Source organism: Natator depressus, chromosome 9, assembly GCF_965152275.1.
Source record: "Natator depressus isolate rNatDep1 chromosome 9, rNatDep2.hap1, whole genome shotgun sequence".
Classification (NCBI taxonomy): domain Eukaryota; kingdom Metazoa; phylum Chordata; order Testudines; family Cheloniidae; genus Natator; species Natator depressus.
The window spans coordinates 5,436,722-5,464,565 of record NC_134242.1 but is presented as its reverse complement, the minus strand read 5'-3'; the positions used below and the strand labels follow the sequence as shown (position 1 = coordinate 5,464,565).

The following is a 27,844-nucleotide window of genomic DNA, read 5'->3' as shown; positions in this document are numbered from 1 at the left end:
ATCTAGTTTCTCCCCCTTGGCCAAAGTTGCTACAATACAGTTCTAATGAAGTTTTTTCTATTTTGCTGCAGGTAGGCACAATTCCTCTGCAACTTCTCCGACCAGGCAGTTTTGCAGTTACATTGCATGTTTCCTGCATTGTTCCATGGAGTCAGGCAGCCCATGGATGGAAGAGCCAGCTGTGTAGGAGCCAGGAGGTTGTGAGTAGCTAGAGCTAAGTAGCTAGGCACACCTGGAGGAAGTCAGTTCTTGGCAGAACCTCCCAGACTGTCAGCCACTAAGCCCCACATGTGAAAATCAAAAACCACTGAGAACAATTTGTTACTGAGATCATCCAATAGCCATAGGTGTTTTGATAGTGAGGGGAGGTTTTTCATGACAGTAGCTGGGGAATTTGGAGCCTTTATAGCACTAGGCACATGGCATTGTTTATAAGTCACTGTGCTAAGCAAAGGACACTAAACTGCTATAAATAGCATAGTGCTTTAGGTGGATTATTAGGAGTCTAAACTGGCCTGAGGAGAGGTGGTCAGTATTTTACAGTCACTGATGAGATTGAGATTCAGAGACAGTATGGAAGCTTTCAAGTTTTATGTTTTATTTAAGGAGAAGCAGGTAATGCAGGAACAAAGCAAATTAATCTCATCCCAAAGTCAAATTTTAGTACAAGAGCAAGAAAGTATGACTGGAACCTGTAGTAATCAGTTACGACTCATCTAGCTACAGGACAAAGTTTGTCTTATTCATGTGCTTAGTAGCAGGCAAAGTTTACAGAATCTAAGAATTCAAGGTGCATGCAAGTGCTATGGCAACAACTTCCAACCACAACATGAGTTTTACCAGTGAAACAGGTCTGAGACTTTGAGTGCCATAAGGTCACCTTGTAAGTAGTATCAAGGTTGCTGTGGATGCCATCAGAGCAGAAAATTTTAGTGTATGCACTTGAATTTAACTGTCTTTCATGATGGCCAGGACCAACTTACACCAAAGCTCATTAATGGAGTCTCAAGGGCTTGTTTAAGCCTCAAATTGCAATAGCTACTCTTCCCCATCCCTGAGCTGCCACTGAACAGGTCCTGTCTAAGTTCTCTGCAGATTCAGCTCCAGCACAGGGACCAGGAGTCTAGACCAGCTGTATTTAAGTGGACCACATGGAGGGCTCAGACCAGCACCCTGTTGTAATGGGGCAGGGAGATTGCTGTTTCTGGCTGCAGCCAAAAAGCAGCATTTAATAGAACCTAAATAGGCTTGAGGAACTTACCAGTGAAGTACTAACATATTGGAAGGAACAAGGAAGTCTACTTGGTCTTTGATTAGTGAGCAGATGGGGACCCCCTAAAGCCTTGCTGTCTGCTGAATTGACTAGTCTCTAGTGATGCTAGGTAGATTGAAGTACAAAATCAAATTGTACTGCTTAGATATGCCACAATGAGACTGAATGTAGCTTACTAAACAGTGGAGTTATCAAAACTCCAGCACTGTATGTTCACTATCAATTCCTCAAGCCTTCATAGTCAATTCCCTTCACCTTTCTCAGATAGGTCAAACAGCCTTACTATTCTAATATTTGCTAAATAGTCAGACCTAGCAGTCACAACTAGATAGATTACAGCACAACTTGAAACAATTTAGCCTACAAAGTGGGTTGAAAAAAAAACATTCAGGTACAGAACACACACACACTAGCATTTGCATCTGCAACACAGGAAAGTGGAACTAGGATTGCAGGAATTTGAGGATACATGTTAGATACTAACCATCAAGCTCTGTAGATGTCATTGCATGATAAGCATAAGAAAATTATGGGAAACACTGTTCCCGATAATTACATACACCCTTAGTGCAACATATGGAGAACACTGCCTCCGATACAACACTGTGGTAGGCAAAAACTACCTTGTTCTTTATACATTATGGAAGACACTGCTCCCGATAATGTGAGTTAGGTTTTCATGATACATAAGGTACTGGAAATTTTGCAGCAAAGCTGCCATGTGATTAAATTGCTGCCTGATCTTAGAGGTACAAGTCTGCATTTGTGTACAACACCCTAGGCTTAACAAGGGTTGAGCCAGGGCTATGGTTAAACCCTATTAATGCATCCTTAAAGGTCTTATCTGCCAAGCTCAGAGGTGCTTTTCTTGCAATATCAAAGCCTAAAGCAGGTTATGGAGCTGCATTCACTGTACAAACTACAGAGGTCATCAAGTGAAGCAGGGTAAGATAGAAGCCTGACCTCTGAGCTAGGCAGCAAGTCCAAGGGAGGCTTAATTGCAGTTATTTTTAATTTGTTTGTATCTCAAAAATTTAGGGTTTTTCAGGAGTCAGTCACTTTAGAAATGAGTGCTTTTAGTACCAGATTAAACGCTTATGCAAGATCTCCATATCTGAAAACCATGGAAAGCTGAACTGGTAATTTTCTAATAGATTTAAGCTTCATGGACCATTGCTTCATTTTAATATTTGAATGCAAAATTCCAGTATCATGTTCGATTGTAATAGCAGATGCTGCTTTTATTCAAAAACGACAGTATAACTGTCATAATTATGGAAGGCACTGCTTCCGATAATTATCTTCTATAAAAAACCACGCCATTTATAGTGAACTCTGTCACTGATAAATAAATAAAAAAATAAATAACTCAGTACCAATGAGAGCCTTCCTGTGAGTTTCGCCAAACAAAAATTTGGCAAGCAAGGACTTGATTTCATGAAAGGCCTCACAGCAACAGGGTCTGAAGTGTCAGCTGTAGCCATCCAGAGCTATTGGTTACCATGTGGTCCCTTTTTATCTGAGAGAGACTGAGTGAGGACACTGAAGGGGGCATAAATTATTTGGATTTCACCTCCCCCTTTGTGATGTAAATTTCTGTAAGGGGTTAGTCTTTAAGTCACCTCTTCCTGGAAAGCCAAGATGGTTATTCACATGGTAACTCATGTATTAGGGTGGCTAAACACTTCAGAACTTCCTGACTATTTCAGCAGCTAAGGGCTACTACTGTGTGAAAAAATCAGTTTTACTTGAGGTCAAGGTGTCTTCACAGCCCCAGAAGGGAGGCTGGAAACACTTATGAATTTCCCCATAAACTGTTACAAAGGTGATCTTCTGCCTTCACTAACTTTAAGACTGACCTCAAAAGGGAAAGCCAACATTAAAAACTCTCAGGTAGACAAAAGGTACCTCCCCACTCAAAAAGGTACCAATTTAGTTTTAAATCAGAATTTATATTTGAATAGACTGTCTTGCTTTAATCAGTCTGACCTGTTTATTCTCAAGCAGGACAGAAAGGCAGCACCACAAGCAGTAGTGTTTAGTGAGCATAGACTGAAATCCCTGCTTGAACAGCTGCTGGTGAAGTTTCCCTATCAAAAAAGTCAAATTTGGAGTTTTACTTGATCAAAATGTAAGTTTCCAACTACCCTGTCAATAGATTTAGTGTAAGTGTTCACTAGGTCATTGAGGAAGAGTGGGGTTCCCCGTTTCTGTACCCCAGCATTAAGGTTACTGCATTATGCATTTAAAACTCATTGTCTATGTTCCAAATGTCACCAGATAAGGCATTAGCAGCACCCTGAATGGTCCAGGTTGCCAGAGCCAGTTGGTTCTTGAACAGATCTGGGTTAAAGGCACTTGGGTTGGTCTTCCGGAGGCTCAAGTGATCCAGCAAAGCTGACAGAGTGTGGGAACCAGAGCCAAAGAAGATATGACGTAGAGGAGTATCCTTTGGAGACACATATGGAGAAAGGAAGTGGTACTCCACCTTAAGAGGAAATGTAAAATTTAGAACTGGATATTGGACTGAATTCCTGCAGGTGTCAGTTCTTGCACTGACATAAGTGGTGAAGGGCCCAAAAGCCAGGGATTATCTAGGGGCTGGAAAAATTCAGAAGTGGGTTCAACAGCCTCTCCTAGTGTTTGTTAGCTTTTGCATGGCTGTTTTTCCAGTGTTAGCTAGCAGCATCTAGACATGTTTCTAGGGGAAGTGAATTAAGGATTTACCAGGGCAGTCACATGGGGCCAGATAGGCATTTCCTAATCCAACAGTAGCAAGCATGAAGTGATGGCCACTTTGTAAGTGCAGGCCCTCACCCAGGAGGACAGCTCTGCCTCTTAAGGAGATGTACTCTGTACCTGCAGCCACAACAGCTAGACCAGTCACTGGGTATAAATCCAGTGGACTTTGAGTCCAGATATACAACTGAACCCTTCATGAAATGCTCACTCCACTGGATACTGGACTCCTTTGTAGAGTGAGTGAAATCAACTCTTGTAACCAAGCTCAGAATACTTACTTTCATGATGCGGTCATTCACCAAGCGGCAGAGGAGCTTGTTGTTAAGGTCAGTGTTTTTGAAGTCTCTTGTCAGCGCAGCTGTAGCTCGACTGAAGTCACCACGGGCAGAATACAGCCACTGAAGGGTCAGATTCATTCCCTGGTAGGGAGAAGAGCTAGAGTTAGTAATTTTACTACTGATTTATTGGAGACAGGGTTGGGAATCTGAGTTGGTACAAATCTTAACCAGAGACCACTTTGAAAGACTGAGGGCATGGCCACACTAGAGTTCAGTGGTGTAGCTGCACTCATGCAGCTGTGTAAGCTCTCTAGTGTAGCTACACTAAGTGGACAGGAGTGCACTCTCCCATCAGCTTTACTGTTCCAAAGCAGTGAGAAGCTCTCCTGCAGACCTAGTGCTGTCCACACCAGCACTTATGTTGGTGTAACTTGTCACATGGGGTGTGACTAAATCTCACCCCTTAGACATAAGTTCTACTGAAAAACTGAACTGTAGGCATAGCCTGAGTTACTGGTAGCTTTTTTAGGCTGAACATTGCTCAAGAAGTTTTTAACTTAAGCAGCTATACCCTTCAGAGGCCCTTTTAGAAGAGCCCTTCCAGATGAGGATGTATTCAGTCTGGGCATGTGACTGCACAGCTAATGGTAGTTGGCTCGTTTTGCCAGTCACTGCAGTGGGGCTCTTGTTGGCAGCCCCAGGAATTGAATTGACAATGCTACCGTCTCAACCCTAGCTTACCAGGTGGGGATAAGACACTGGCAGATTTCGGTGTTTAGGGTTAGTGGGGGAAACAAAAAACCCAACTTTACTTACTTTTATCTCTTGTTTATACGGGCTAATCTTCATTATGAAGCTGAGCAATTCTTGGTTGTATTGCTCATAGTCCAGGTAAAGTTGGTGATCATGTGTCATCTTAATAGCCATCTGGCCAGCCACTTCTGTAGCGGCCTGAAGCAACTTGTCCAGCTGCGTTACAGATGAGGCAAGTTTGCTCCAACTGTCCTGCTTGGTGCCCATGTAAGGATATCCTTCCTCATCCTGCAAGGCAGAAAGCATTTGCACTCTGAATTCTTACCTCTAACCCTGGTTTTAGAGCATGTTTCTCTAGCTGTGAGTTTTACGCTACTCCTTGGCTGTACTGTAAGCAGTACTAGACTGACCTGTTATCTGCAGTCACTTCTCTTCCCTCCCATGCTGAACTTATTTGGCACCTCTGCCAAACTCATTCTGCCCTACAGAAGGCCAAGCTGAGGGATAGGGAGGTGTTACTTGTATGCATGCCAGCCCCACCACTTTGGGTTGAAGTGGGCAGCAAGCAGCTTTGCCAAGGTTTCCAGTCTACTGGTGACCTGCTACTACTCCACAGCTTTACCAACAAACTCAGCCACCAAGGGATGTAAGGGCTTTCTGCAAAGCAAGGAATACCCAAGTTCCACTGGCAAGAATACCTGCAGAAAATTTGGACTTGCAGATGTAAACTTCTTGTTTAAGTAACCACCCAAAGAATATCATGAGAGTTCCAGCAAACTGCATGATCAAATATTTGCAGAAGCATTAATACAGGTATCAAAAGTTGAGGAAGTTTAGCTATGTAGAGCTAAAATTTGAACTTTGATAACTGACTTCTCTGATCAGCTAAACTTTGAGTTATTCCTATAGTAGGTAGGACAAGCAGGTAGTTATTGTGTTCCAGCGCTATTAATTCTATAGATAGCAATGAAACATGGACATTTGGGTAGGCAGGAATTCTCGTTCCATTCAAAAGAGGCTTGTGTAGGTTTGTTTAGAAACTCACATCATTAATATACAGGCCTCATATCTACATACAGGAAAGTAGGTCAAGCAATGTCTGGAACACAGGGAAGCCATGTAGAATTCTGTTTAGTTTATCATAATTTAGTCTACTTAATGTGTGAACCAATGGCTGAAGGAAGAGTAAGAATTTAAGTCTGGAGTAGTTGAGGAAGTGTTTGGATGAGAGCCAGAAAGATACCTCTTGGCCACCCATGTACTTTTAACAGTCTGATCTTGCCTTCCATTAAGGAACTAGGAAGCTGCTCATACAAGAGATTGCATTCACTGGCTAGAAGCTGAGTACAGAAATAGGATGGTATAACCCTAGAACTGTGCTGCCCTGAGGTTAAAGTTGACCCCCACTGTTGAGTTCAGCTTCCACATTAGTCCAGGAGGTGGTAAGAAGCCTGAAGCCCTGGGAGCAGTGGAATCTGCCAGGAGTTGCTCCTTGTGCTCTTTGGCAGATTCTAGTCCACTGATGTCAGTTATGATAAAACCACTAGATGGAAGATTAGCACATGTGCTAGATCTGGTTTCGTCTTATCAGAGCAGCTTTAGTTCTTCCAACTAGCTAGATCAGGAGAATCAAACCTATCACAAGTTTACTGTTAAGCTTCCTTGCTAAGTTGTATTTACATTCTTACTTCATTTGGCAGAGGTTTACAAGTACAAAGTGACTTACATCATAGAAACCGAATGAAACGGCTGGGATTCCTGCATATGCTAGAAAAGGGAAAGCTGCATTATCCATACGAAAGGGAACACTGCAATGAGAAATATTGGCATTGTTACTCAGAACTGTAGGTTACCCAATCCAATGTTTACAATAACTGAAGCTTTGAGCTAAAAATAGATGGCCACACCTGGCCAGGTGGCACAGGGGATTCCTGTTAAGGAAGTGGAGCACTAGCAAGCCAGTTTCTGCAGTCCCATAAACACCAGCATCTCCTAGAAGGTTGTTCTTGGAACAGCTGGAAAGCTAGATTGGATATGTGATCTAGTTTGAACATGACATTCCAAACCAAGTAGTGTACTAAACTATTGCACCACTGACATGGGAATGAAGTCATAATGATTAGGAGGCTGTCCTAATGGCTTGCTGTGGTTCAAGGATTTGAACAGAGTATCAACAAGTTTAGAGCTAAAGCTAGAGTGACTGCCTAGTCAGTATTCCTATATGGGGGTTTATTAGGAGATTCATTTGGGTTCAGAGAGATTAGCTTTGTTGCTCCAGATGAGCTTTTTGAAGTTACTGTTCAAAGATGAGCAGGAGAGACTTACACTTTTTTGGTCCAGTCAGAACCAATGTAGTCATACAGACTTCTATTTTCTGGATACTTCACCTGCAATAAGGTGCAGAGTAAAGTTATTGTCCAAGTACTTCCCTGTATACCTGGATCATGGTTCAGATTAGCCCAGAGAGAGACTAGGACTCACCTCCATCATAGTCTGCTCCACTACTCTGTACAGCATTGGGCTGGCAGAAACCCTGAAGTTTCTTGAACCTGTGATGGTAGAAGTTAGAGATTCGGAACATGTTAGCCAATACAAGTATGAGATTATAGGAATAAAGTTGTATTGTGGTTTCTCTTTAGCAGCAGTAATGACTTTCAGTGCTTTAAGACACAATATAGTACATGAGCAGCATTAACCCAAAGCACCCAATGTACCTGCTATTCCAGTTACTGGTAGCTTCTTTGAAGAAAAAAAAAAAAAAAAAAAAAAAGACACAAACACTTAGCCTTGTCATTTTAGAGCTTCACATTGGAATGGTTTTTGACCAGTTCTAATTTTAGAGTTTTGTAGATTTGCTGACCAGAGAGCAATAGTTACCTAAAACTGCAGCATCCAGGTTGATGTATGCAAAGGCTTTGGTGTGCAGTGTGGCAGAATAACCCTAAAATGGGAGAAAAAACAATGCCTGTTAATAGGCAGTAACTTTTGAACTGTATGCTTTTACTACAGTTATGGACAGAAGAGGTATGCTCTGATTAAGTAAAAGGCATCTGATCAAACCAAGATTAGTTACCTCCAACCACTCAGTGGCACCAACAGCTCCAAATTCTCCTGCACTCCAGCTGGCAAAGACAATGCTTCTTCTGGGCTTATAGCCACCTTTAAAATAAGAAAAAATTGAGATCTGGGCTCCATTACCTTATGTAAGGTTTTGTCCCCCCCCCCCCCAGCAGAAAGTGTACTTGGGCTTAATTGTTTCATGGTTTACCTGTTTTTACCATGGAAGAAATTGCACGGGCAAGCTCCAGCAGCATGACTGTTCCCACACCAGCCTTTGCTGCTCCAGGACCCCAGGAATCTCGTTGGGCTCCAATCACAACATACTGATCTGCAAAGAGGGCAGGAGTGATGAGATGCAGCTGTACTATTTCAGAAATCAGTTAGAACCAAAATATTTTGGCAAAACACTTTCCTACATGTGATACACGGAAGAGTAAACATTTTGGCAAGCTGCATGCAACCTTTAGGGAAAAAAAGACTGAATTTTAAGAAGGCTCTTCACTAGCTCAGCATTAGGGCCATTCATGAAAACAGTCTGGTCATGTCTGACATGACATTCAGCTCAGAGCCAAGTGTACAATAGAGGAAGATTGGAGGTTCCTTGTAGCAGGATTTAAGGCAGTTAAATTCTTTTCCATTATGCATGCTAGTTCTGATTAGCTTAAACAAAAAAAATTATACAGGCTAAGGAAAAGAGGTCTTTACATCTGGTATAGTGCTTAGATTATCCACAAATGCAAAGTCAAAATATATATATAGTACATAATCAGCAATAACCCAAATTTAGGTGAATAAATTTAACACAGTTCAGTAGTAGCATCCAAGTATTTAGGTACATCACTCAAGAAAAAAAAAAGTTATACAGAGAGTTGTTTGTGGAAAGCAAATCTTGTAGTGAGTGAAAATTGTCCCTCAAAGAAAAAATGAGTACTTGTGGTTGTCCATTTAGAAAATTTCCCTCATGGATTATATCAATTAATTACTTCCCCACTGTGCTTATCAGCACTCCAGCTCATCCTTCCTGCTATTGAGGATGTTTGGTGATGTTCCTTGATCACCTGATGGTGTCTGACACCATGAGTTAGTGCATTCAGCTGAATGCACTGACTGATTCTGCATTCTCACTTGCTTGTTACTGGGGTGTCATGTGCCCAGGGCTTTGATGATCAGTGCATGTGCCTGAACCTGGTAACCCTTTGCTCTGGCCAAAACCTTGAGACCTGTTTATTTCTCCACCTTTTGAGCTCAGGTGGAGCAGAAGGCCAGGGTCCTGTTCAAGGCCACCATCTTCTTCTGGTCCTCATTGAGGACTGGCTGCAGTTGGTTCCAGGGATGGTGTTCATGTCCACCTTCCCTACAGGTGATGGGATGGATCTGACTAGGTGATCCTGGATGGTGTTATGCTGTAGCTGCTAGGATCTGGAATGGGGCTTGTAGCTACACAGGATGTGGGGTAGTCTCATTGCATAGCTGTGCTTCCTGCATGGCTTGTCCCATTCCCATGGCAGATGGCTGTTCAGTGGAATCCAGTTGGGCTGGGCTCTGTGGATGAACCTAGTTGGCAAAAGTTAGGTGAAGCTGTCCCCCAGGGAGGAAGTGGCTGCTGGCATCCCACTTGCCTGTCACTTTGAATGCCTTGCCCTGGTTCGGCTTCCATTTTAGGTTTTCTATGTATTGGCAGCGGATAGCATCCTTCAGGTCCTCTCCAGCATGGTTCTAGCTTTGGAATGATGCTTGTGCTCTGCATGCTTCACCTGTGGCACCTGGACTCCCAGCTCCTGGCATTCCTTGCACCATGTCTAACAGCAGCCAAATATGCTTCTCCACTTGTGGGCCTGTGTCCTGAGCAAAGCAAAGTTTCCCCCATCTCTTCCAAATTTGCCTTCCAGTGAGCCGCTCAGGTAGGTGGCAACATCTGGTTGGTGGGAGTCCTGGTGATTTGCTTCTTGATGACAGCAGGAAGTGTTCTACAGGATGTTCCCCACCATGGTGTCCAGGCACATCAGAAGGCATGACTGATCACTGCAATGAGGGATGTTGGAGCTGCCCTGCCTGACAGATGTACACCAGTTCATTGCTGGTTCTCTGGGGAAGAAACATCCACTTCACTAGCTGCCTGATGGAGTTTGCCTTGTTCAGAGGTACTTTTGCCATTACAGATCCCCTCAGGACAAAATGAGGTGGCAGGGGAGATCAGGAAGGTGTTTATCTTCTGCTATGGTGCCAGTAGGGAGGAACTGATCCTGGCCACATTTTGTAGGATCTCTGATATCCTTAGGTGTCTGCTAAATGCAGAAACCTGTGGGTGTGCCAGATGTTGGTAGGCTTGCTTGTCCAAGGAAGATCATGGGTTCACTTGGTCTGGGCAACGCCACTTCAGGTCCCAAGTCCCTTCTTCTCCCATTGATATGCAGGGATGTGCATTTCCTAGCATCGAAGTGGAGTCCCATCCAGTTGGCAGTCTGGCAGGTAATGTTGAGCATTTCTTGGAGACTCTCAGGGTTTTGTGTGATCAGTCTCACAAGTGCTTTGGAGCAAGTAGTCATGTGTATTTACAGTGCTTGGAAGAGTGAGGCTCAGATCCTGATGGGGTCTTTAGGCATTACAAACTAGTCTACCAGACCTGTAGACTTATGAACAGGGCCTAAACCATGAACTGGAACATGCACTGGTTTGCATAAATTGGTTTAAAATCCTTTTAGTTGGATTGGTTCAAATGTGTGTAGACAATGGACAAGTTTAACCAAACTATTACTAGGTGCAAGACCACTTAACTAGAGAAGTTGGGAAAGTATCATTAAGAGGCAGGCCAATTCAGGAAGTAGCGTGCTTACTCCCCATGAGTGGTGTACAAATCAGTTCTCCACATTTATCCTTTGATTTTCAATGATACTGTGTTATGGGGAAAGGTTTTCATTTTGCCTGTTATCCAGTGGCCAAGTAAGAGAAAGTAGCTATTTGCTTAAAGATTTCCATGTAATGAGGACTTGTTACACACTTTACTTATTCAACAGTAAGCCAAAGAAGTTTAAGTCCAGGACTCCCCCAGCCCATTCTCCCACGTAAGTTATGCCAGTTACAGGCTAAACTGGCTTCTAAACGAGGCCAGCCTATTCAATGAGATTTTAGTAACAAAGCTTTACCTGGTTCATCAAAACCCTGGATAACGCCAAAGATGTTATGAATTTTTCTCTGTACCATTTGATTGTTTACTTCAAGTGTCACTTTGGTGTTCTGTGACCTCATTTTGTAAACTGAGAGGCTACCTCTCCACTCTTCAGAGGGGACTTCTCCATTCATTTTCCTGGGGGGAGGAGGAAGGAAGGAAAAAAATCAGATACTTTTACTTCATTGTCACTTTTAAGCACCTCATTCAGAGCCTTACTATGGTGGAAGTTAGTGACACTGGCAAGACTAGTTCCTGATTTTAGCTAACTGCATGCTGGATTAAGAGTGTACTGCATTGGAATTTCCCTAGTATTACACCAAACCTCAGACTGAGAAGCATACCACAATTTTCACATCAAGACATTTGTTTAAAGCCTGCATTTAAGCAATGCTATAGGCCAAGGTTTATATAAAAAGATCTCAGGAACAGTGGATACAAGACTCCATTTGCTGAAATGGTCAAGAATTTAGGAGTCCTATATTGATGAAACTGTACAAGCTGTAGCTCAATATACATTGTTAGATGACAGGAGGAGAGCTCTGCTTAGAAGGACTCAGAGCAATTTCATGGATTACTCATAGGGATCCAATTGTATTACTGACCCTTGGTAGAACACCTGTAGGCAATATTACCTGAACAAATTTCCTGCAGTAGTACTAGAGATCGTTTGGACAGGAATGCCAGGGAGTCCAGAAGATTTAGCTGGTGGGAACTGAGTGTGGTTGAATGAAGGGAAGCCAGGGGTGAAAGGGTCACCTGTTCCTAGATGAGCCTGTCAATGAAGGATTGTGTGTTACATGCAAGATACACATAATAGTTTAAGGTCTGTAAGAGTGAGGTGCTAGAGGTCTATCTACCAGTATTGTGGAATACAGCCACTCTTGATTGACAAAGCACAGCTGTAGCTTTGCAAATACAATATGGCCTGGCATCAAGGAACCATTATGGTTAAGCTTACATAAGTGGAGAATCATTTCTAGAGGCATTATGCAAGAGACAGCATGTTTGTGTTCTCTAGGCAAGCATGCTATGCAGTCTCCCTTTGCATCTTCTAGAGGGAAGCCAACCAATGTTCAGCAGTAGTACTTACGTGTCCAAAGAGAACCTCATTATTAGGGAGTTTGTAATCAGCAGGATCAGGGTATATCAAGACACCTACTGCATTCAAGCCTTCGGCATTAGCAACCTGGAAGTGAAGGTGAAACTGATTAAGCTGAAGAGTCTGTGCTATGTTAATGTTACATAATGGACTCTAAAGGACAGAATCAAGGTTGCTTAGTGCAACTTTAAAATGTGACCTCTTGTCCATACACGTTCACATACTAGCATAAGTCAAGACTATGTTACACAGGACTCTGCTGCCTCAGTGTCCAGCACAGACCTTCTCTGAGATGAAGCAGGGTTATGTACTGAAGGAGACTTGTCTAACATAGGACTCCTGGTTTCATTTTTTGCAGAAGTTCAAATGTGTGTAAAGGAAGGGATAGTGGACTAGATGGACCTTTAGTCTGACCCAGTATGGCTGTTCTTATGCAAGTTACTGTTAAGTGGCTTGGAAAATTGGATTCTATCCATGACTCTGCCACAGTTCCTGTGTGATGCTGGGCACATCATTTAACCCAGTCTTCTTATGTGTGGTCACTGTTGGTTTTATTTTTTGGGTGCTTGCATTGAGAGCCTGGTGGGGAATTTGCAGAAGCACTACACAGATGAGTGCTGTAGAAAAGCCCATGCTGAACTTCCACCTTCAGAGTAAGGTTTGAAGAGTATAGGATAACTCAGTTAACGAATAACTAGCTGCTCATTAACTGAGTACTATCCACCCTGTGCACTCTGGAGCAGTGTCCTATGGAGAAACAGGCTCATTATGGTAGTCTAATGACATGCCTACATGGGGAAAAATTAAGGTTACAAGGACAGCCTTGGTGTGCTTGAGTGGGCAGACTACCCATTTCTCCCCTAGCCTATAGCCCTGCCCTTCCTTGTCCTGTATCTTCCCCATCTCTGGCTCCTGATCCCATTACTTCCTTCCCCACTCCCTTATCTAGCTTGGGCCAGTGACCACTCAGTCCCAGGTTCCTTCTCTGGCCACTCAGCTCAACCCATCCCAGTGCTTTTCCTCTCCACTTCAGGAGCAGCTTCTTCTATGCTGCCTGGAGCTAAAGAGACAGGCTCCTCTACTCCATTCTGGTGCCTGGAGCAGCTCAAATCTGCTATTACAGTGAGCTCTACTCATCCCAAGACTGGAGCATGCCCAACATGGACAGAATCTTTGGCCAATTTAGCTGTAAAGGTCTAGTGAGATTCTAGAGAGCATGGGCAAGAGTTTCAATGGCTTAATGGACCAAGTTTGGTCAGCTTCTGCAGGGGATGGCAAGAGGCAGTGACCAAGGCCACCTTCCTGTCAAATTTTAAGTTCCTGCTCCCAAACATGGAGCCACCAGAGTATCTCAAAGAAAAGGTCAGTTTCTTTCCCAGGGGTAAAGTGTTTCCATTGGTCTCATGGGTGGCTGAAGTTGGTCACTTGAGACAAGGTGGCATGGAAAGTTTCTGCTGAACTTCAACTGTTTGGGCTAAGCTGTAAGCCACTAAAATAGGGTCTTCTGGCATTATGAGACCCTGGAAATCCTCTTCCCATTAGATGCTGGGAATAGACAAGGGATGGATCATTTGATAATTGCCCTGTTCTGTTCATGCCCTCTGAAGGATCTAGTATTGGCCACCATCAGAAGACAGATTACTGGGCTAGATGGACCATTGATCTGACCCAGTATGGCTGTTCTGATGGAAGTGTCACTCAGTCTTTACAGGCAATGCTACCAGCCCCACCGAGAAGGACTCCAGAGTGTTTAGTCACTAGGCAAGTGATGAAGTTTACATTGCACCCCCGCCCAGTAGGCAGAGTTCTCACTATTCTCTTGCACTGTAACCAAGTTAACTGAAACAGGCTACTCCTTCCTGCAACTGTGGGCCAGAAGTAGTGGCAGCATGAACAATTTTTGCCAGGCCCAGTCACATGTCAAGGAGGTACACTCCTCCTCTCCCCCAACTCCTGCAGCATTCAAATACATCTAGACTAAGCTAAAGGCTGATCTGACTAACCTGAAGATGACAGTTAATTACTAAAAAGTGTCCTAAGTTAGCTAGGTGATCTATGAACACACTATTCAGAATAGGAGCCAAGAGCTGTTACCTACCTTCTCAGCAAAAGAAATTTTCCCAGCTCTGACAAGGACCACAGATCCATTTACGGGGGTATCCATCTTATTTAGTTCCTGAAAGTCCTCTGCCCGGCCATAGTTAGCATAGACTAGTTTACCCTGGAACAAAGAAGATGTAGTTGTAGCAGTCATTGATAACTCACCTAAATCTCTCTAAAGCCATGGGGCCTGGACCACTTGTCTTATTTACAGGAAGATAATGAGAAATCCAAACTCATGCAGCAACTTGAATGTCCTAGCTTCAACCAAGTCTCATGCATTCAGCAGCAAATTATCTGGGTTCAAGCTATAGCAACTCCCAGCTGTTAGGCCACCAGCTTTCTGGGCAGAGGTTCCCCCTGTTAGAGGGTGATCAATTGTTCTCCATCTTCAGTGAAGGTAGGACAATAGTAATAGGCAGTGAGAGATTTAGTTAGCCTAGGCTACTTCTTCCTCTTCCTCAATATCTAACCTACAGTTAGTTAAGTGCTGGAATAGGCTTCCAAGGGAGGTTGGGGCATCCCATCATTGGGAGTCAAGAAGAGGTTGGACAAGCCTGTCAGGGATGGTCTAGGTATTTGGTCCTGGCCCTAGCACAGGAGGAGACTTGACCAAATGACCTCTTGAGGGCCCTTCCAGTCTTACTTTATGATTGTTCTTGAAGAGCTCCTGGATGGGCCCCTAGCCAGGAACCCCTGAGGAGGGAAGCAGCCACCAGCTACTGCAGGCCTTGGTGATGGGGGGGTTGAAATGGGTTTAAGGGGAGTTGCAGGGAACTTACCCTAAGTGGTATGGGAGTTTAGACAGACATGCTCATCTTGGTGATAAGCTAAGTGTTATTTACACCTATTAGTAAATATAAAATCCAGGACCAGAGTTTAGTTTGCTTTACTAGGTGTGGGTGTGATGGTAAGTTCAAGTTCTAACTTTGAGAACTCTTGCTTCATGGGCTGGAGCTTGGAAATACCTGGGCCATGTCCTCAATGGTAAGCCTCAGGAGGGACTATTCTGAAGAGCTGTTCTGCCCAATAACCACCATATCCTGCTCTGCTTGGCTGTAAGTGAAGCAGTAGTCTTGTGTCTCAGGGGTAGAAGCCAGACACTTTAGAATAATTAAGAATGAAGTATTAAGGAGCCACTGACAGTTCAAGTCTCAGTCCTAGAGAGTGACTTGTGGACAAGTGAGATTAACTGACAAGTCAGTTATCCTCAGCACATTCAGACTTGTTCTTTTAAAGAGTAGTTTGCTATTCAAAGCTAGGTAACTTACTGTTGCTGTTGCCCTTGCACTGTACGCCACATACCCATCGGTAATTTTCAGTTCTGTTGGGGTTTCAGTTGAAGACTCAATAGTCACTTTATTTGGTGAGCTATTAGACAGCAAGAAACAGCATTAAGCAGAGCTAAAGTACCAATTCTAAAAATGGCAGATTAGCAAGTTGTTAGCACTAGCCATTTACTATTTGATTATTCTGCTTAAAATAGTTTTACCATAGAAATATGATTTGGAAGTATAAATCTGACATTTGTTTAAGTGAAATGGTGAGACCTTAAGTAGCTCAAACATGCTACTTCCCAATGTATACAATAAGCATTAGTTGTATATATGGCCCACAAAGCTAGTTTAAGCCAAGCTGCATAAAGCCTACATTTAGATTATAGTAATGAGCTTCTAGAAGGTGATGTTTGGAGTCATTAACCCTGAAAAGGGATGACAGGTGCTTGTATGCAAGTATTGAGTGGAGAAAGAATTAGGATACGTAGGGGAACACTAAGTGCTCACATATGTGAGCAATGTAGAAGTTAAGGATTACTGCTTTCCCACCACTCTCCTCCAAGTATGCCTTGCCATAACACTAAGGATTTGAGCCGATAGGGTCTTGCAGGCCAAGACAAGTTTATGACTATAGCTACAGGATCTATATGTCCCAACAGAAATAGGGCTGTATTAACTGACAACTCAAGAGGCTAAAGACTCATGCACTACTTTGGTAAAAGCAAGTCATTATTCTATGACAAGCTTAGTTCTACAGTTTAGCATTGTGACAGATTTTTACCAACTCTGTCTACTTCTGTAAGGCAGGCTTTTAAAAAGTTTTCCGGACTCTGAGGCACCCCAGTAGCCACTACCACAGGTGGAAGTGAAGCCAAGAGAGACTTTGGCTTGGATTTCCCCTCAAACAAGATTAGCTGGCCTGAGAGAGTGAGACCCCTCAAACATTTGCTCTAGCTGAAGAATTTTTATGGTTGAACTAGTAAGATCCAAGCCTGAAAGAATAAAAGCAGCTTACTGTCTTTAGCATATTAACATACCTGCCCTGGACCTGCAGTGTAACGTAGTGCTCATCATTCCAAACTTTATCCAGTTTGAAGTCAGTTAACTGACCATGAAGATTGATAGCAAGACTTTCATCTGTTTCAGAGCCAGCTTCATAAGATGTCAGCTTCCTGGAACAGAAAGAAAAAATGTAAAGGCACAACAGTTTAAAAACCAGCTACCTAGTACAATGCCAGGTTGTGAACAAGCCACTTAACTTTTTAGCCTAGACCACACTCATGATTGTAACTGAGGTGGCAAGAGTCTTCAGTTATTTAACACTTGTTCTACAGGAACAGGTAGGTGGTTTCAGATTAGCAAAATACTCAGGATGTGAAACAAATAGCTCTGTCTAGGACTCTGAAGGATGTTACCTGGCATTGTTAAAGTTTACAGCTCTCAGCTTGTTTGACAGCATCATTTTGAGATCCTTCCAGTAAAGGACATGTTCAGTTTTAGGCTCTTCCATGTACTCATTGTTATATTCTGGGGAAGGTGTGATGGCAGGGTTTCCACATGCATTACTTCCATCTGAACAAGTGCTAGTTGCCTGCATTCTCCCACGGTAACTCAAGTAGCCAATCAGAAACCCTAGGGAAAAGACGTTTACACACTACAAAGCCATTAAAAAACCCGAGCCAACGCAGTGTTAACTCAAGCCCCCGACTGTTCATTCCAAGTAGTTGAGTTTTATTGGGAGACTAACCTGTTCCCATGCAAGCTTTGGAAGTTCTTATAAACTGTACCAGCTTTCCTAAGTTTCACCTTAACGGATTCTATATGTTAAGATACCATGTGGATAAAGCATCCTGTACCATACTGATAAAATTTTCATACAATGGGTCTCCAATACCATTCAGGTTTTATTTAGCTGTGTTTGCTTTGAGTCTGTATTACTGTAACAAAACTAGTTATTGGGTACTAAAGCAGGAAGTCCACATCTTCCTTAAGACCTACTTGATCATCTTCCAACATTAATGCACCTATTGTAGCTTTGTTCCTCTGTTAGCTGACAAGACACTTTTACTAGTTTCCTCATAATACTGTTTGCTCTTCTTTGCTTTGATAAACATTAAACTCCAGATTTGTAGTAAAATAAACAGGTATTCACACTGTCAGCCCCAGGAATGAGGTACAATAGAACCTCCAGTCAGTTCTTAACTCTGGTCAACCACACCTCATTTGGAACTTGAAGTATGCAATCAGGCATCAGAAAGCAAATATAGTACAGAACTGTGTTACCTTGTCAAATATTTTTTAAACTTACAGTTAAGGAAGCCATCTGTGCTTGTTTAATTTAAAAAATAGTTAAAAGCAGCATTTTTCTTCTGCACAGCAAAGTTTCAAAGCTGTATTAAGTCAATGTTCAGTTATAAATTTCTGAAAGAACCACACTGTTTTGTTCAGTTATGAACAACCTCCATTCCTGAGAAGTTTAACAGATTCTACTGTACTGTAGTCTAGATGGTCTATTGTAAGATGCACATTGAAGAATCACTATAACAGAGCATAGTGTGTCTTGGTACCTCTACTTTGTAGAATTCCTTTCATCTTACCAATTAAGAAGAGGAGGCCTCCTGCAGCAACCTTGCACCAGAGGTTTCTCCCACTATTCCTGGGTTTTGCTACATGACTACGAACATGGTCAGTCATTCCATTTTCTCCAACTTCCTCCTCTTCAGCCAGTTTCATTTCCACATGACTGTCTCCATCCATTTGACGAGCCAGACTGAAACGGGTGTATGACAGCGGCCCACCTCCAAACTAAATTGGAAAGAAGACATGAGTGAGAAATATGTGACTTGATACTACACAAAAAGCCTACTATATTGCTTGTTACAATCTGGGATTTGTGTTCATTCCAGAATACATGTAGAGGATTTTATTTATGTAGGACCCACTCTAAAAGCCAATTGTTTTAACTAGTTAGTGATTAGATCTGTCTAGAGTCACCAGATTGGATGTTTGCTGTAAACCCACAAAATTGGGATCTTCACATATAACTCTGCAGTCAACCTAAACCTACTAGTTAAAGGTAGTGTTCAAGAACGTCAGCCATCTTTTAAAGTTTTTATGATAAAGGGAGTTCAGGACTTTGATAAAGTCCTGATAAGTAAAACCTCTAAGGCAGCTCTGTTTTAGGTGTTGACACCCGCACCTATTCTGGAGGAAGCACAGGACTAATAACTCATGTTTTGACTTAGACTTTAGATCATGATGGTCCCTTCTGACTGTAGTCTGATCTCCTGGATGTTGCAGGCCAATGAACCTCACCCACCCCTGTAATAGACCCCTAACTTCTGGCTGAGTTGCTGAAGTCCTCAAATCATGGTTTAAAGACTTAAAGTTACAGAGACCCCCAACATTCACACTAGTTTAAACCTGCAAGCGAACCATGCCTCAGGCTGCAGAAGAAGGCCAAACCCCACCAGGGTCTCTGCCAATCTGACCTGGGGAAATTCCTTCCTAGCCCCATAGGGTGATCAGTTAAACCCTGAGCTAGTGGGCAAGGCCCACCAGGCAGACACCTGGGAAAGGATTCTCTGCAGTAACTCAGAGCCCACTCCATCTAGTGTCCAGTCTCTAGCTGTTGGGGATTTTTGCTACTGGCAGTCATGGATTGCCTGCAATGGCATGTGGCCTGTCTCTTCATAGCATCCCCTCCATAAGCTTATCAAGTTGTCTTGAAGACAGTTACGTTTTTTGCCCCCACTGCTCCCCTGGGAAGGCTGTTCCAGAACTTCACTCCTCTGAAGATTTAAGACAGTTGCCCAATTTCAAACCTAAATTTGATGGCTAGTTTATATCCATTTGTTCTTGTGTCCACACTGGTGCTTAAGTAACTCCTCTCCCACCTTCACCCCCCTTATCAGAGCTCTGTTTCACACCACACTGCCCTCTACCAGTCTACAAACAGCAGGAAAAAATAAGACCCACAAAATTCAACTTACTGCTCCCTCTAGGTGAACGCAAAGGCAATTATCTAGAGTCCTTTTGCTTAAAATGAAGCATTAGACTTCAGGAGAGTGCTCCTGCCAACAAAGCTGCATTGCCACTGCCACTTGCAGTGACAAAACTTATCTTTCAGGGGTGGGGCTTTAACCCATGAAAGAAAAGCTGGGTCAACAACTTGGCAGTATAGACAAGCCCTTAGTCTGTATGAATTCTACACAGAAGTCAGTTTCCCTCTGTCTTACATCTTGGCCATTTTTAGCTTTCCTGGTGAAACTAGGTTAAAAAATCATATCATTTTGGCAATTTCTAGCTGATGGTGGTTCCTCCATTCCCACCACCAATATATTATATAGTTAGAGTGACCAGTGACTTCATATCCCCAACTCGACACCATGGGGTGGGGGGGAAGAAGGAAGAACAATTACCTTCAGATTTCAGGATTTAGGTCACTTTGACTAGGGGCTTTTGGGTGCTCAACCTGAAACGTCACTCTTGAAAAACCATGGCCTAAGATCAGCTAAGATAGGAAGAAACTCAGTCTCTAAAGATTGACATGTAATATTTTATTCCTGAAAGTGTTTACTTGCTCCTATCTTAACTTTCACCAGAAGCAGTGTTCAGACTACAACATTACTAGACAGGAAATCTTACCAAGTTGGAGATTGCTGATCGAGCATGATCCATAGTTTCTTGAACTAGCTCCCTCCAACTCCTTGACTGAAACCTAAAATTTCAAAAGGCACATACACATTAAAATTCCTATCATGCACATCAGGCTCACCAGCATTACTTAAATCTGCCAGATGCAATACTAACTACTGTGTTATACCACTTTAGAGCTATGGCAGAAAGTTTGTAAGTGCTTATGTAGAAGTAGCTTCTTTCTATATGAAGTATTTCTGGGCCTTCATCTTAAATACTACCAATGTAGCTATTCAGTTTTGCCAAATACCATGAGTTGCAAGATTAATCCAGGTGAAGCTAATGTGCAATATTTGTTCTGGTTTGTGTGCTGGAGTGTTGCTAAGGTCAGTATTAACAGTGATGCTGTTGCCCTAACCAACTACATCCCCTCCCCATTTGAAGGCTTGGTGTGGGGGAAGAAGGGAGGAAACTGATTACCTCAGCTAGCTCTAATGGGAAACTCCAAAGTTCAGTCTCTTAAAGTCCCCAGACCTCAAGTTCAAGAAACAAGCTAAAGTTTCAGTCATCTATTTTATTAACTAAGCCTTATAGCTAAGAAGCTATGTGTTTTAAGTGTAACCTTTGTAATTGCTAACAAAAAACTAGAATATATTCACAAGCTCCCATCCAACAAGTAATCCTTATAGCCAAGGCCAGGACGAGTGGTTAGTCTTAAATCACCTTTTGTTTTGGAACTGTTAGAAAAGCAAATCCAATATTTAAACACTTTAGTGAAGGGATTACCATGGCAGGGGAAATACCAATGTTTTTGTATTGATTCCTAGTGATGGACAATAGTCATAGCCACCATCTTATCAAGTCCCTCCCCACTACATTTTATTGGTGGAAGCATGCCAAGTCCAGTGCCTGGCAGTGAGCATGTGGGCTCTCAGAAGCCACCGACTCAGAATGTCACCAAAAGACTAGTTTCTCCAACACCTAGAATAGTGGTTCTCAGCCACTCCAGGTTGTACCCCTTTCAGGAGTCTGATTCATCTTGCATGCCCCAAGTTTCACCTCACTTGAAAACCACTTGCTTACAAAAAAAAAGTCAGACAAAAATACATGTCTCAGTACACTATTACGGGGGGGACAAAAACCCCCAAAACTTGTTTTATCTAATATTTTAAGAGTTTGTTGACTTAGCTAGCACTTTTTATGTAGCCTGTTGTAAACTAGGCAATTATCTAGGTGAATGATGTACCCACCAACCCCCCAGAAGACCTCTGCTAGGGTATGTGTACCCCAAGTGGAGAATCATTGATCTAGAACCAACTAACTAAACTTAAGGTTAAATAAACCTGTTCCAAAGGTTACACATGCACATCTTATGTGCTGGAAGTGTTTCACAATCCTGGCATTTTTTGCTAATTGAATGTAATAAGCAAATTGTGTTGTCCTGCATTGTACTGGAACATCTCATGATGCTCTCTGGAAGGGAATGCAAGGTAAGACTTATCACTAAGGTTAAGTTGTGTCCTGGTTATTTTTGGTAAATTCAGACAGGTCATGGGCAACAAAAAGGTTTGCAGAAGCCTATTACTTGTCTGAATATGAAAATAAAGGGGGCCCCTCTGCCACCCTAAGGCATGGAGCTAACAGTTCAAGCAGAAAATGTCAGAGGCCTCTGAAAGTCATGGAACCTGTGACTGACAGAAATTTTATCCTTAATCGTTTACCTGATAGAGCTGTAGCCTAAATAAATTTTAGCATGGAAGTTATTTGACTCTTCCTCTATCAGCCTCTCAATGGGAATTGCAGGTGCAGATGTTCCTAGCATTTTCTATTATAAGACCCCATTTTCAGTTGCTTGTAACTTTGCCAAACTAAACATTTGGCCTGAAATCTCCATGCCAGACAGCCTCAGGCACAGGCTGTTTTAACAGTGGAGAAGAACAGGAAGGGAGGTGGGTCTGTCCCCCATAACCATTAGAACATCTCTACAGAAACTGGAATTAAATCCAAGAGTCATTCTTCTTCTGTCAGAAGATAACATGAAGCACACTGGCAAAGCATCATCCTTCCAGTGACTTGTCCCTAGAGGATAGTAGCCTGCCACCATAGCAGTCACTCAGCTAGCATAAAAGGACTACGCTGACCCCGCTGATGTTCCAACTGGGGTGGAGTTGGAGTGGTTCCACATGATGCAATCTTTGGTTTTTATTGTTAGAGATTAGGGGTTAAATGCTAAACTGAAAGAACATTAAGGATGAGGAGTCAGCACTTGAGTTAGGAAGTGTGAGAATTAAGGTTGCCTCTGTAACCTTAATTTGACTCCCCCTTGTGCACACATCATGTAATTAAAGATTGTATCAATTCTAATTTTCTACATGACCCCGTATCACTCAGTGTATGATAGATAGTGCCCTGGGAATCAAGGCTGTTTAGTGAATGAGGTGGTTGTCTATAGTACCCTACTTCATTTGTTGGAAGTAGAGGAGAGCAGAAGTATGGTCTTATGGGTAAGCCAGTTAGAATCCAGTTCTCCAGGATGGCATTTATCTCTGCATATGCCAGTGTTCCTATGTGATGCTGGGCAAGTCATTTAAAACCAGACTTCACAGGTGACCATTAATTTGGCATATCTGCAAAAGCACCTGAAGTCACATGCTGTTTTTATAGCCCTAAATATAGTGCAAGTTCAGGACCTAGGTGTCTCAAATTGGGCATCCAAACTTAGTCAAACCTTCTGATAATTTGGCCATAAACTCTGCACTTCAGCTCCCCAACTGAAGTGGGAACACCAGCACCTAAACTCAAAGGGATATTCTCAGAGTTTGTTTTGTGAATCACTCAGATACTATAGTGAGAGAACCATACCTACACCCATGAGGAGGTTAATCTAGTATCTGCTGCCAGGTTTGGATGGCAGATTAAATGTCACTTTAGAAGTATTCTCACTTAACTTGTGGTCTAAACTACACATTCACAGAATGATGCAGGTGTGCTGTAAAAACAGCATGTGATTATTATAGTGCATTTATACAAGGAGCCAAATTAAGGCTGCATGGGCAAATTTTGGCCTTTCCTGAGTGCTTGACTGGGCAAGCACACTGTTTTTAGTAAGAGTTTTGCTATCACTTAGTACAAGTTTTAATACCCTCATTATTGGGGCTGACAGATAAACATACTGCCTTCCCAAGCTGACAAGGAGTTTTATTTGATAAGTTGACTCAAATTCATTCATTTAATTTGAATTAGAATAATTTAGCTTAGTTAAATAAGTTATAGAAAATAGGAAGTATTACTTGATGTTTCTTCCCCAGAGGTCTCATCTTAGAGCTTAAAGAACCCTAGGGTGCATAAGTGACAACTCAATAAGCAACCATGTGGTGGCCTATAGAACCTGTTCCCTTTAGCCAGATATATTTGCATCCTGTTCAAGAATCACAAGTTTATTCCAGCAATGCCAGTGCACAACAATAATCCACAAAAGATTGTTCATGCTTCAGGCCAGGTCTACACTACAGACAAGTTGATGTCACTTCATGTGAACTTTTCACACCCCTGAACATCATAGTTGCACCAACTTAACTCCTGGTTTAGACAGTGCTATGTCAACAGGAGAGTTGCTACCATGGACACATCTACCGCCTGTTGTGGAGCTGAACTAACTACACTGACAGGAGCAGCTCTCCCATCAGCATGGGTTGTAAATTCATGTAGACTGTGCATCAATGTAACATGAGCTGTGCATTAAGGGTACACTCAAGCAGCACTAATACCCTTCTGTGGAACTGAAGCATCTTAACTCCATTTTGAGATGAGGCACGCTGGCCAAAAATCTGATTAACCTATGCCAATCCCACATCCAGAATATCTAAATCTTGCGAATTCTTTCTGCACACTTTGCCTATCCATTCACAGCTAGATCTCTTATCGAGACATGGTATGATGAGAGTCTGGATTACTACAACATCCATTTCTCTGGCTTTGACACCAGCAGTCTTACCCCATTCAAAATACCAGCTGCAAGGATTTCCTCACTCATCATTTTGAGCATGTCACCCCCTTCTGCAACCCTCTACTGGCTCCTCCTTCTCCATCACATCAAACATAGCTGCTTAGTTTTGTTCTCAAATCCTTCACATCCTATTCTTACTGTACTCAGTCTCTGGAGAAATGGTCTGAAGTAAATAGGATGAAATCCAATAAGGACAAGTGCAAAGTACTCCACTTAGGAAGGAACAATCAGTTGCGCACATACAAAATGTGAAAGGACTGCCTAGGAAGGAGTACTGCAGAAAGGGATCTGGGGGTCATAGTGGATCACAACCTAAATATGAGTCAGTGTAACCCTGTTGCAAAACAAAACCACCACATATTTGGGATGTTATTAGCAGGAGTATTGCTAGCAAGACAAAAGTAATTCTTCCGCTCTACTCCAGTAGAGGCCTAATCAGTGTGGAGGAGTTGTGTACAGTTCTGGATGCCACATTTCAGGAAAGATATGGACAATTGGAGAAAGTCCAGAGAAGAGTAACAGAAGTGATTAAAGGTCTAGAAAACATGACCTTTGAGGAAAGATTGAAAAAAACTGGGTTTGTTTTGTCTGGAGAAAAGAGAGGGGACATAACAGTTTTCAAACACATAAAAGGTTGTTACAAGGAGGAGGGAGAAAATTCTTAGCCTCTGAGGATAGGACAAGAAGCAATGGGCTTAAAATGCAGCAAGGGCAGTTTAGGTTGGACATTAGGAAAAAGCTTCCTAACTGTCAGGGTGGTTAAGCACTGGAATAGATTTCCTAGTGAAGTTGTGGAATCTCCATCATTGGGGATTTTTAAGAGCAGGTTGGACAAACTTGTCAGGGATGGTCTAGATAATACTTAGTCCTGCCTTGAGTGCAGGGGACTGGTCTAGATGACCTCTTGAGGTGACTTCCAGTTCTATGATTCACTATTAAAATATTCATTCCTGCCTCTGATTGGCCAGTGATGCCAGCCTTCTTCACTTGCTTATATTTTCAAACACCTTCATGCTGTCTCCCATGCTGCCCCCTCCCTCTTGGGAGAAGCTCCCCACAAACATCCATAAAGCTACCTCACTATCCTTTAAATCCCTCCTTAGCTATGATGCTACAAGCATCTGGTCATGGTTACTGAGACCACCATCTGTCATTCACCATCTCCTTGTACTCTTTTTGGTCTATATTACCTGCTGTAATGCTTTATACCGATGGTCTCTACCCCAAGAGCACACAAGCTTTGTTGCATTTAGCACAAGAGGCACTGTCTATAAATGGAGCTCCTAAAAGCCACTGAAATATGAACAGATAATCCAGGGGGTGTACATCCAGGTTTTTGCTAGACACCCAAGAAACCACAGTTGGCTTCGAGTCCAGAACTGGACATTACCCTTAGCCACTTCCCTCCGTCAAGTGGAAAAACCCATGGCAAACATAGGTCCCTATGTACTGGCCTATAAGGCTTCATAGTTCATGTAGCACAAGTTAAGATAACTGAGCCAAGTCAGTAGTGAAGTTTTCCCACAAACATGATATCCCACCCTATAGGCAGTGCTCTGCTGCTGCAGCTGCCTAGATAACTGTTGAAGGTACCCCACCTTTCAAGTGAATGACTCCACAACTTCTAGGGAAAAAGCACAGCAAATATCTTGTGCCGTGACACAACGCCACCACCACATTAGTGCAGCCACAGTGGAAGTACTTTTGTCAGTCAAATGCCAGTGTGACCTAGACCTGCTCTGACAAGGTTAGACAGCTATAGCCTGCCTGGACTAGTACTACCTCCAGCTGTCCTTACTGCAATATACAGAAGTGCTAGTATAGCCTACAGGTTTCAGAGTAGCAGCCGCATTAGTCTGTATTTGCAAAAAGAAAAAAAGGAATACTAGTGGCACCTGAGAGACTAACCAATTTGAGCATAAGCTTTCGTGAGCTACAGCTCACTTCGTCGGATGCATTCATTGGAATGCATAATGCATCCGATGAAGTGAGCTGTAGCTCACGAAAGCTTATGCTCAAATAAATTGGTTAGTCTCTAAGGTGCCACTAGTACAGCCTAGAGGCCACAGGCTAAAGAGGCTGCTCACCAGCCCTGACTTCCCTTGACAGTCCAAGAACAGAGCTGCAGAAGTACAAAAGAAGGGGTGAAATAATATCACCCTACCCCTCACCACCACCCTGCCACGAGATGGCAAAGCTCCTCTCTCGTGTCCTGAGGGCGACAAGAGAGAGATTCCGGCTGTGACAGGAGCCATTTTGCCATGCTCCACGAGACCACGCCAGGCCCGTCTTCCAGCCGGCGCAGCGCCAGGCCGCGTGGACACTAGTCACGGGGCTCAGGCCGCCTCCTGCCCACGGAGCCGCGGGCGGCAGCCTCGTGGGCGCCGGGGCCAGGCCGCGGGACGTGCCCCGTTTCAAGGAGGGGCCAGAGCCAGGCACCTGGTGACGGGCTGCGGCAGGCCCAGGGTGACCCCCGCCCTGCGGGGAGCTCGCGGGCTAGGCCGCCTCGTGGGGGGGGCCCCCCCAAGGCCAGGCAGAAGGGGGGGGCGAACTGCCCGGCCAGGAGCGCGGCAGGGACGCCGGGCGCTGCGCCCGCAAACGGCGGCCCCGGATGCGCTCAAGGTCACCGAGGCCCCAGCAGCCCCGCGGACCATGTGCGCGGCGCGGCAGGCAGGAGCCCCGCCCCAGCCCGCGGAGCCCACGCGCCGCGTCAGGAACTGCCCCCCCCCCCGCCGCCGCCCCACCCCCACCAACGGCCGGGCAGCCCCGCTCTCCCACGCGCCCAGCCCCGGCCGCCCCGCGCTCACCCGCCACAGCTCAGCGGCAGCCGGGCTCGCGCCGCACGTAGGCAGGGGGAGGGGCTGCTTGTGACCAGGCGCGCCCTGAGGGGCCGGGGCCGGCCTCGGCCTCCACTCTCCCGCCCGCGCCAAATGCCCGGCCCCGCGCACCCCGGCCGGCCACTCACCAGCTACTGCTACAGCCGCCGTCTCCAGCCACCCTCAAGGAAGGGAGGGAAGCGGTGCCCGTTTTAACCGGCCGCCGGCCAATCAGCCGCGCGGGGCGGAGGAACGCGGCGAGTGTGTGTGGGGGGTGAGTGAGGTGGACACGCCTCTTCCTCACCCCCCTGCAACCCGCCCCCCGCCTCTCGCGCCCGGAGCGGGGGGGTTTGCCCCTCTCAAAGATGGGGGGCGGGGGGCGCTGGCGGGGGAGACACGGAGTGAGACACTGGGTGTGCCACGGCCCGGGGCCTCCTGTGTGTGCCACCCCCATGGCCCGGCACCTGCCCTCTGCCATCGCCACAGCCCGGCGCCTCCCCTCTGCCACCCCCATGTCCCGGCATCTCCCCTCTGCCATCGCCACAGCCCGGCGCCTCCCTTGTGCCACCCCCATGGCCCGGCACCTGCCCTCTGCCATCGCCACAGCCCGGCGCCTCCCCTCTGCCAACCCCA

The 27,844-nt window shown here is 44.2% G+C and overlaps 1 protein-coding gene across 2 annotated transcripts; it reads right to left on the bottom strand.

Annotated features, from left to right (window-relative positions):
* Positions 1-585: 585 nt before the first annotated feature.
* On the bottom strand, positions 586-27,474 carry TFRC (transferrin receptor). 2 transcript variants are annotated; one of them, XM_074963373.1, is made up of 19 exons: positions 27,361-27,474; positions 20,399-20,471; positions 18,349-18,556; positions 17,167-17,383; positions 16,789-16,923; positions 15,746-15,845; positions 14,473-14,595; positions 12,366-12,461; positions 11,908-12,047; positions 11,250-11,410; positions 8,315-8,434; positions 8,120-8,205; positions 7,924-7,987; positions 7,528-7,595; positions 7,372-7,433; positions 6,773-6,854; positions 5,110-5,334; positions 4,294-4,434; positions 586-3,761 (listed from the first exon to the last, which is right to left on the bottom strand). In XM_074963373.1, exons 2-19 carry the CDS (start codon positions 20,429-20,431, stop codon positions 3,519-3,521), a joined length of 2,304 nt encoding a protein of 767 aa, XP_074819474.1. In that variant the 5' UTR covers positions 20,432-20,471; positions 27,361-27,474; the 3' UTR covers positions 586-3,518. The 2 variants fall into 2 exon arrangements, with proteins under 2 accessions (XP_074819474.1, XP_074819475.1); XM_074963374.1 differs by lacking the exon at positions 27,361-27,474 and adding an exon at positions 27,203-27,264.
* Positions 27,475-27,844: the final 370 nt, after the last annotated feature.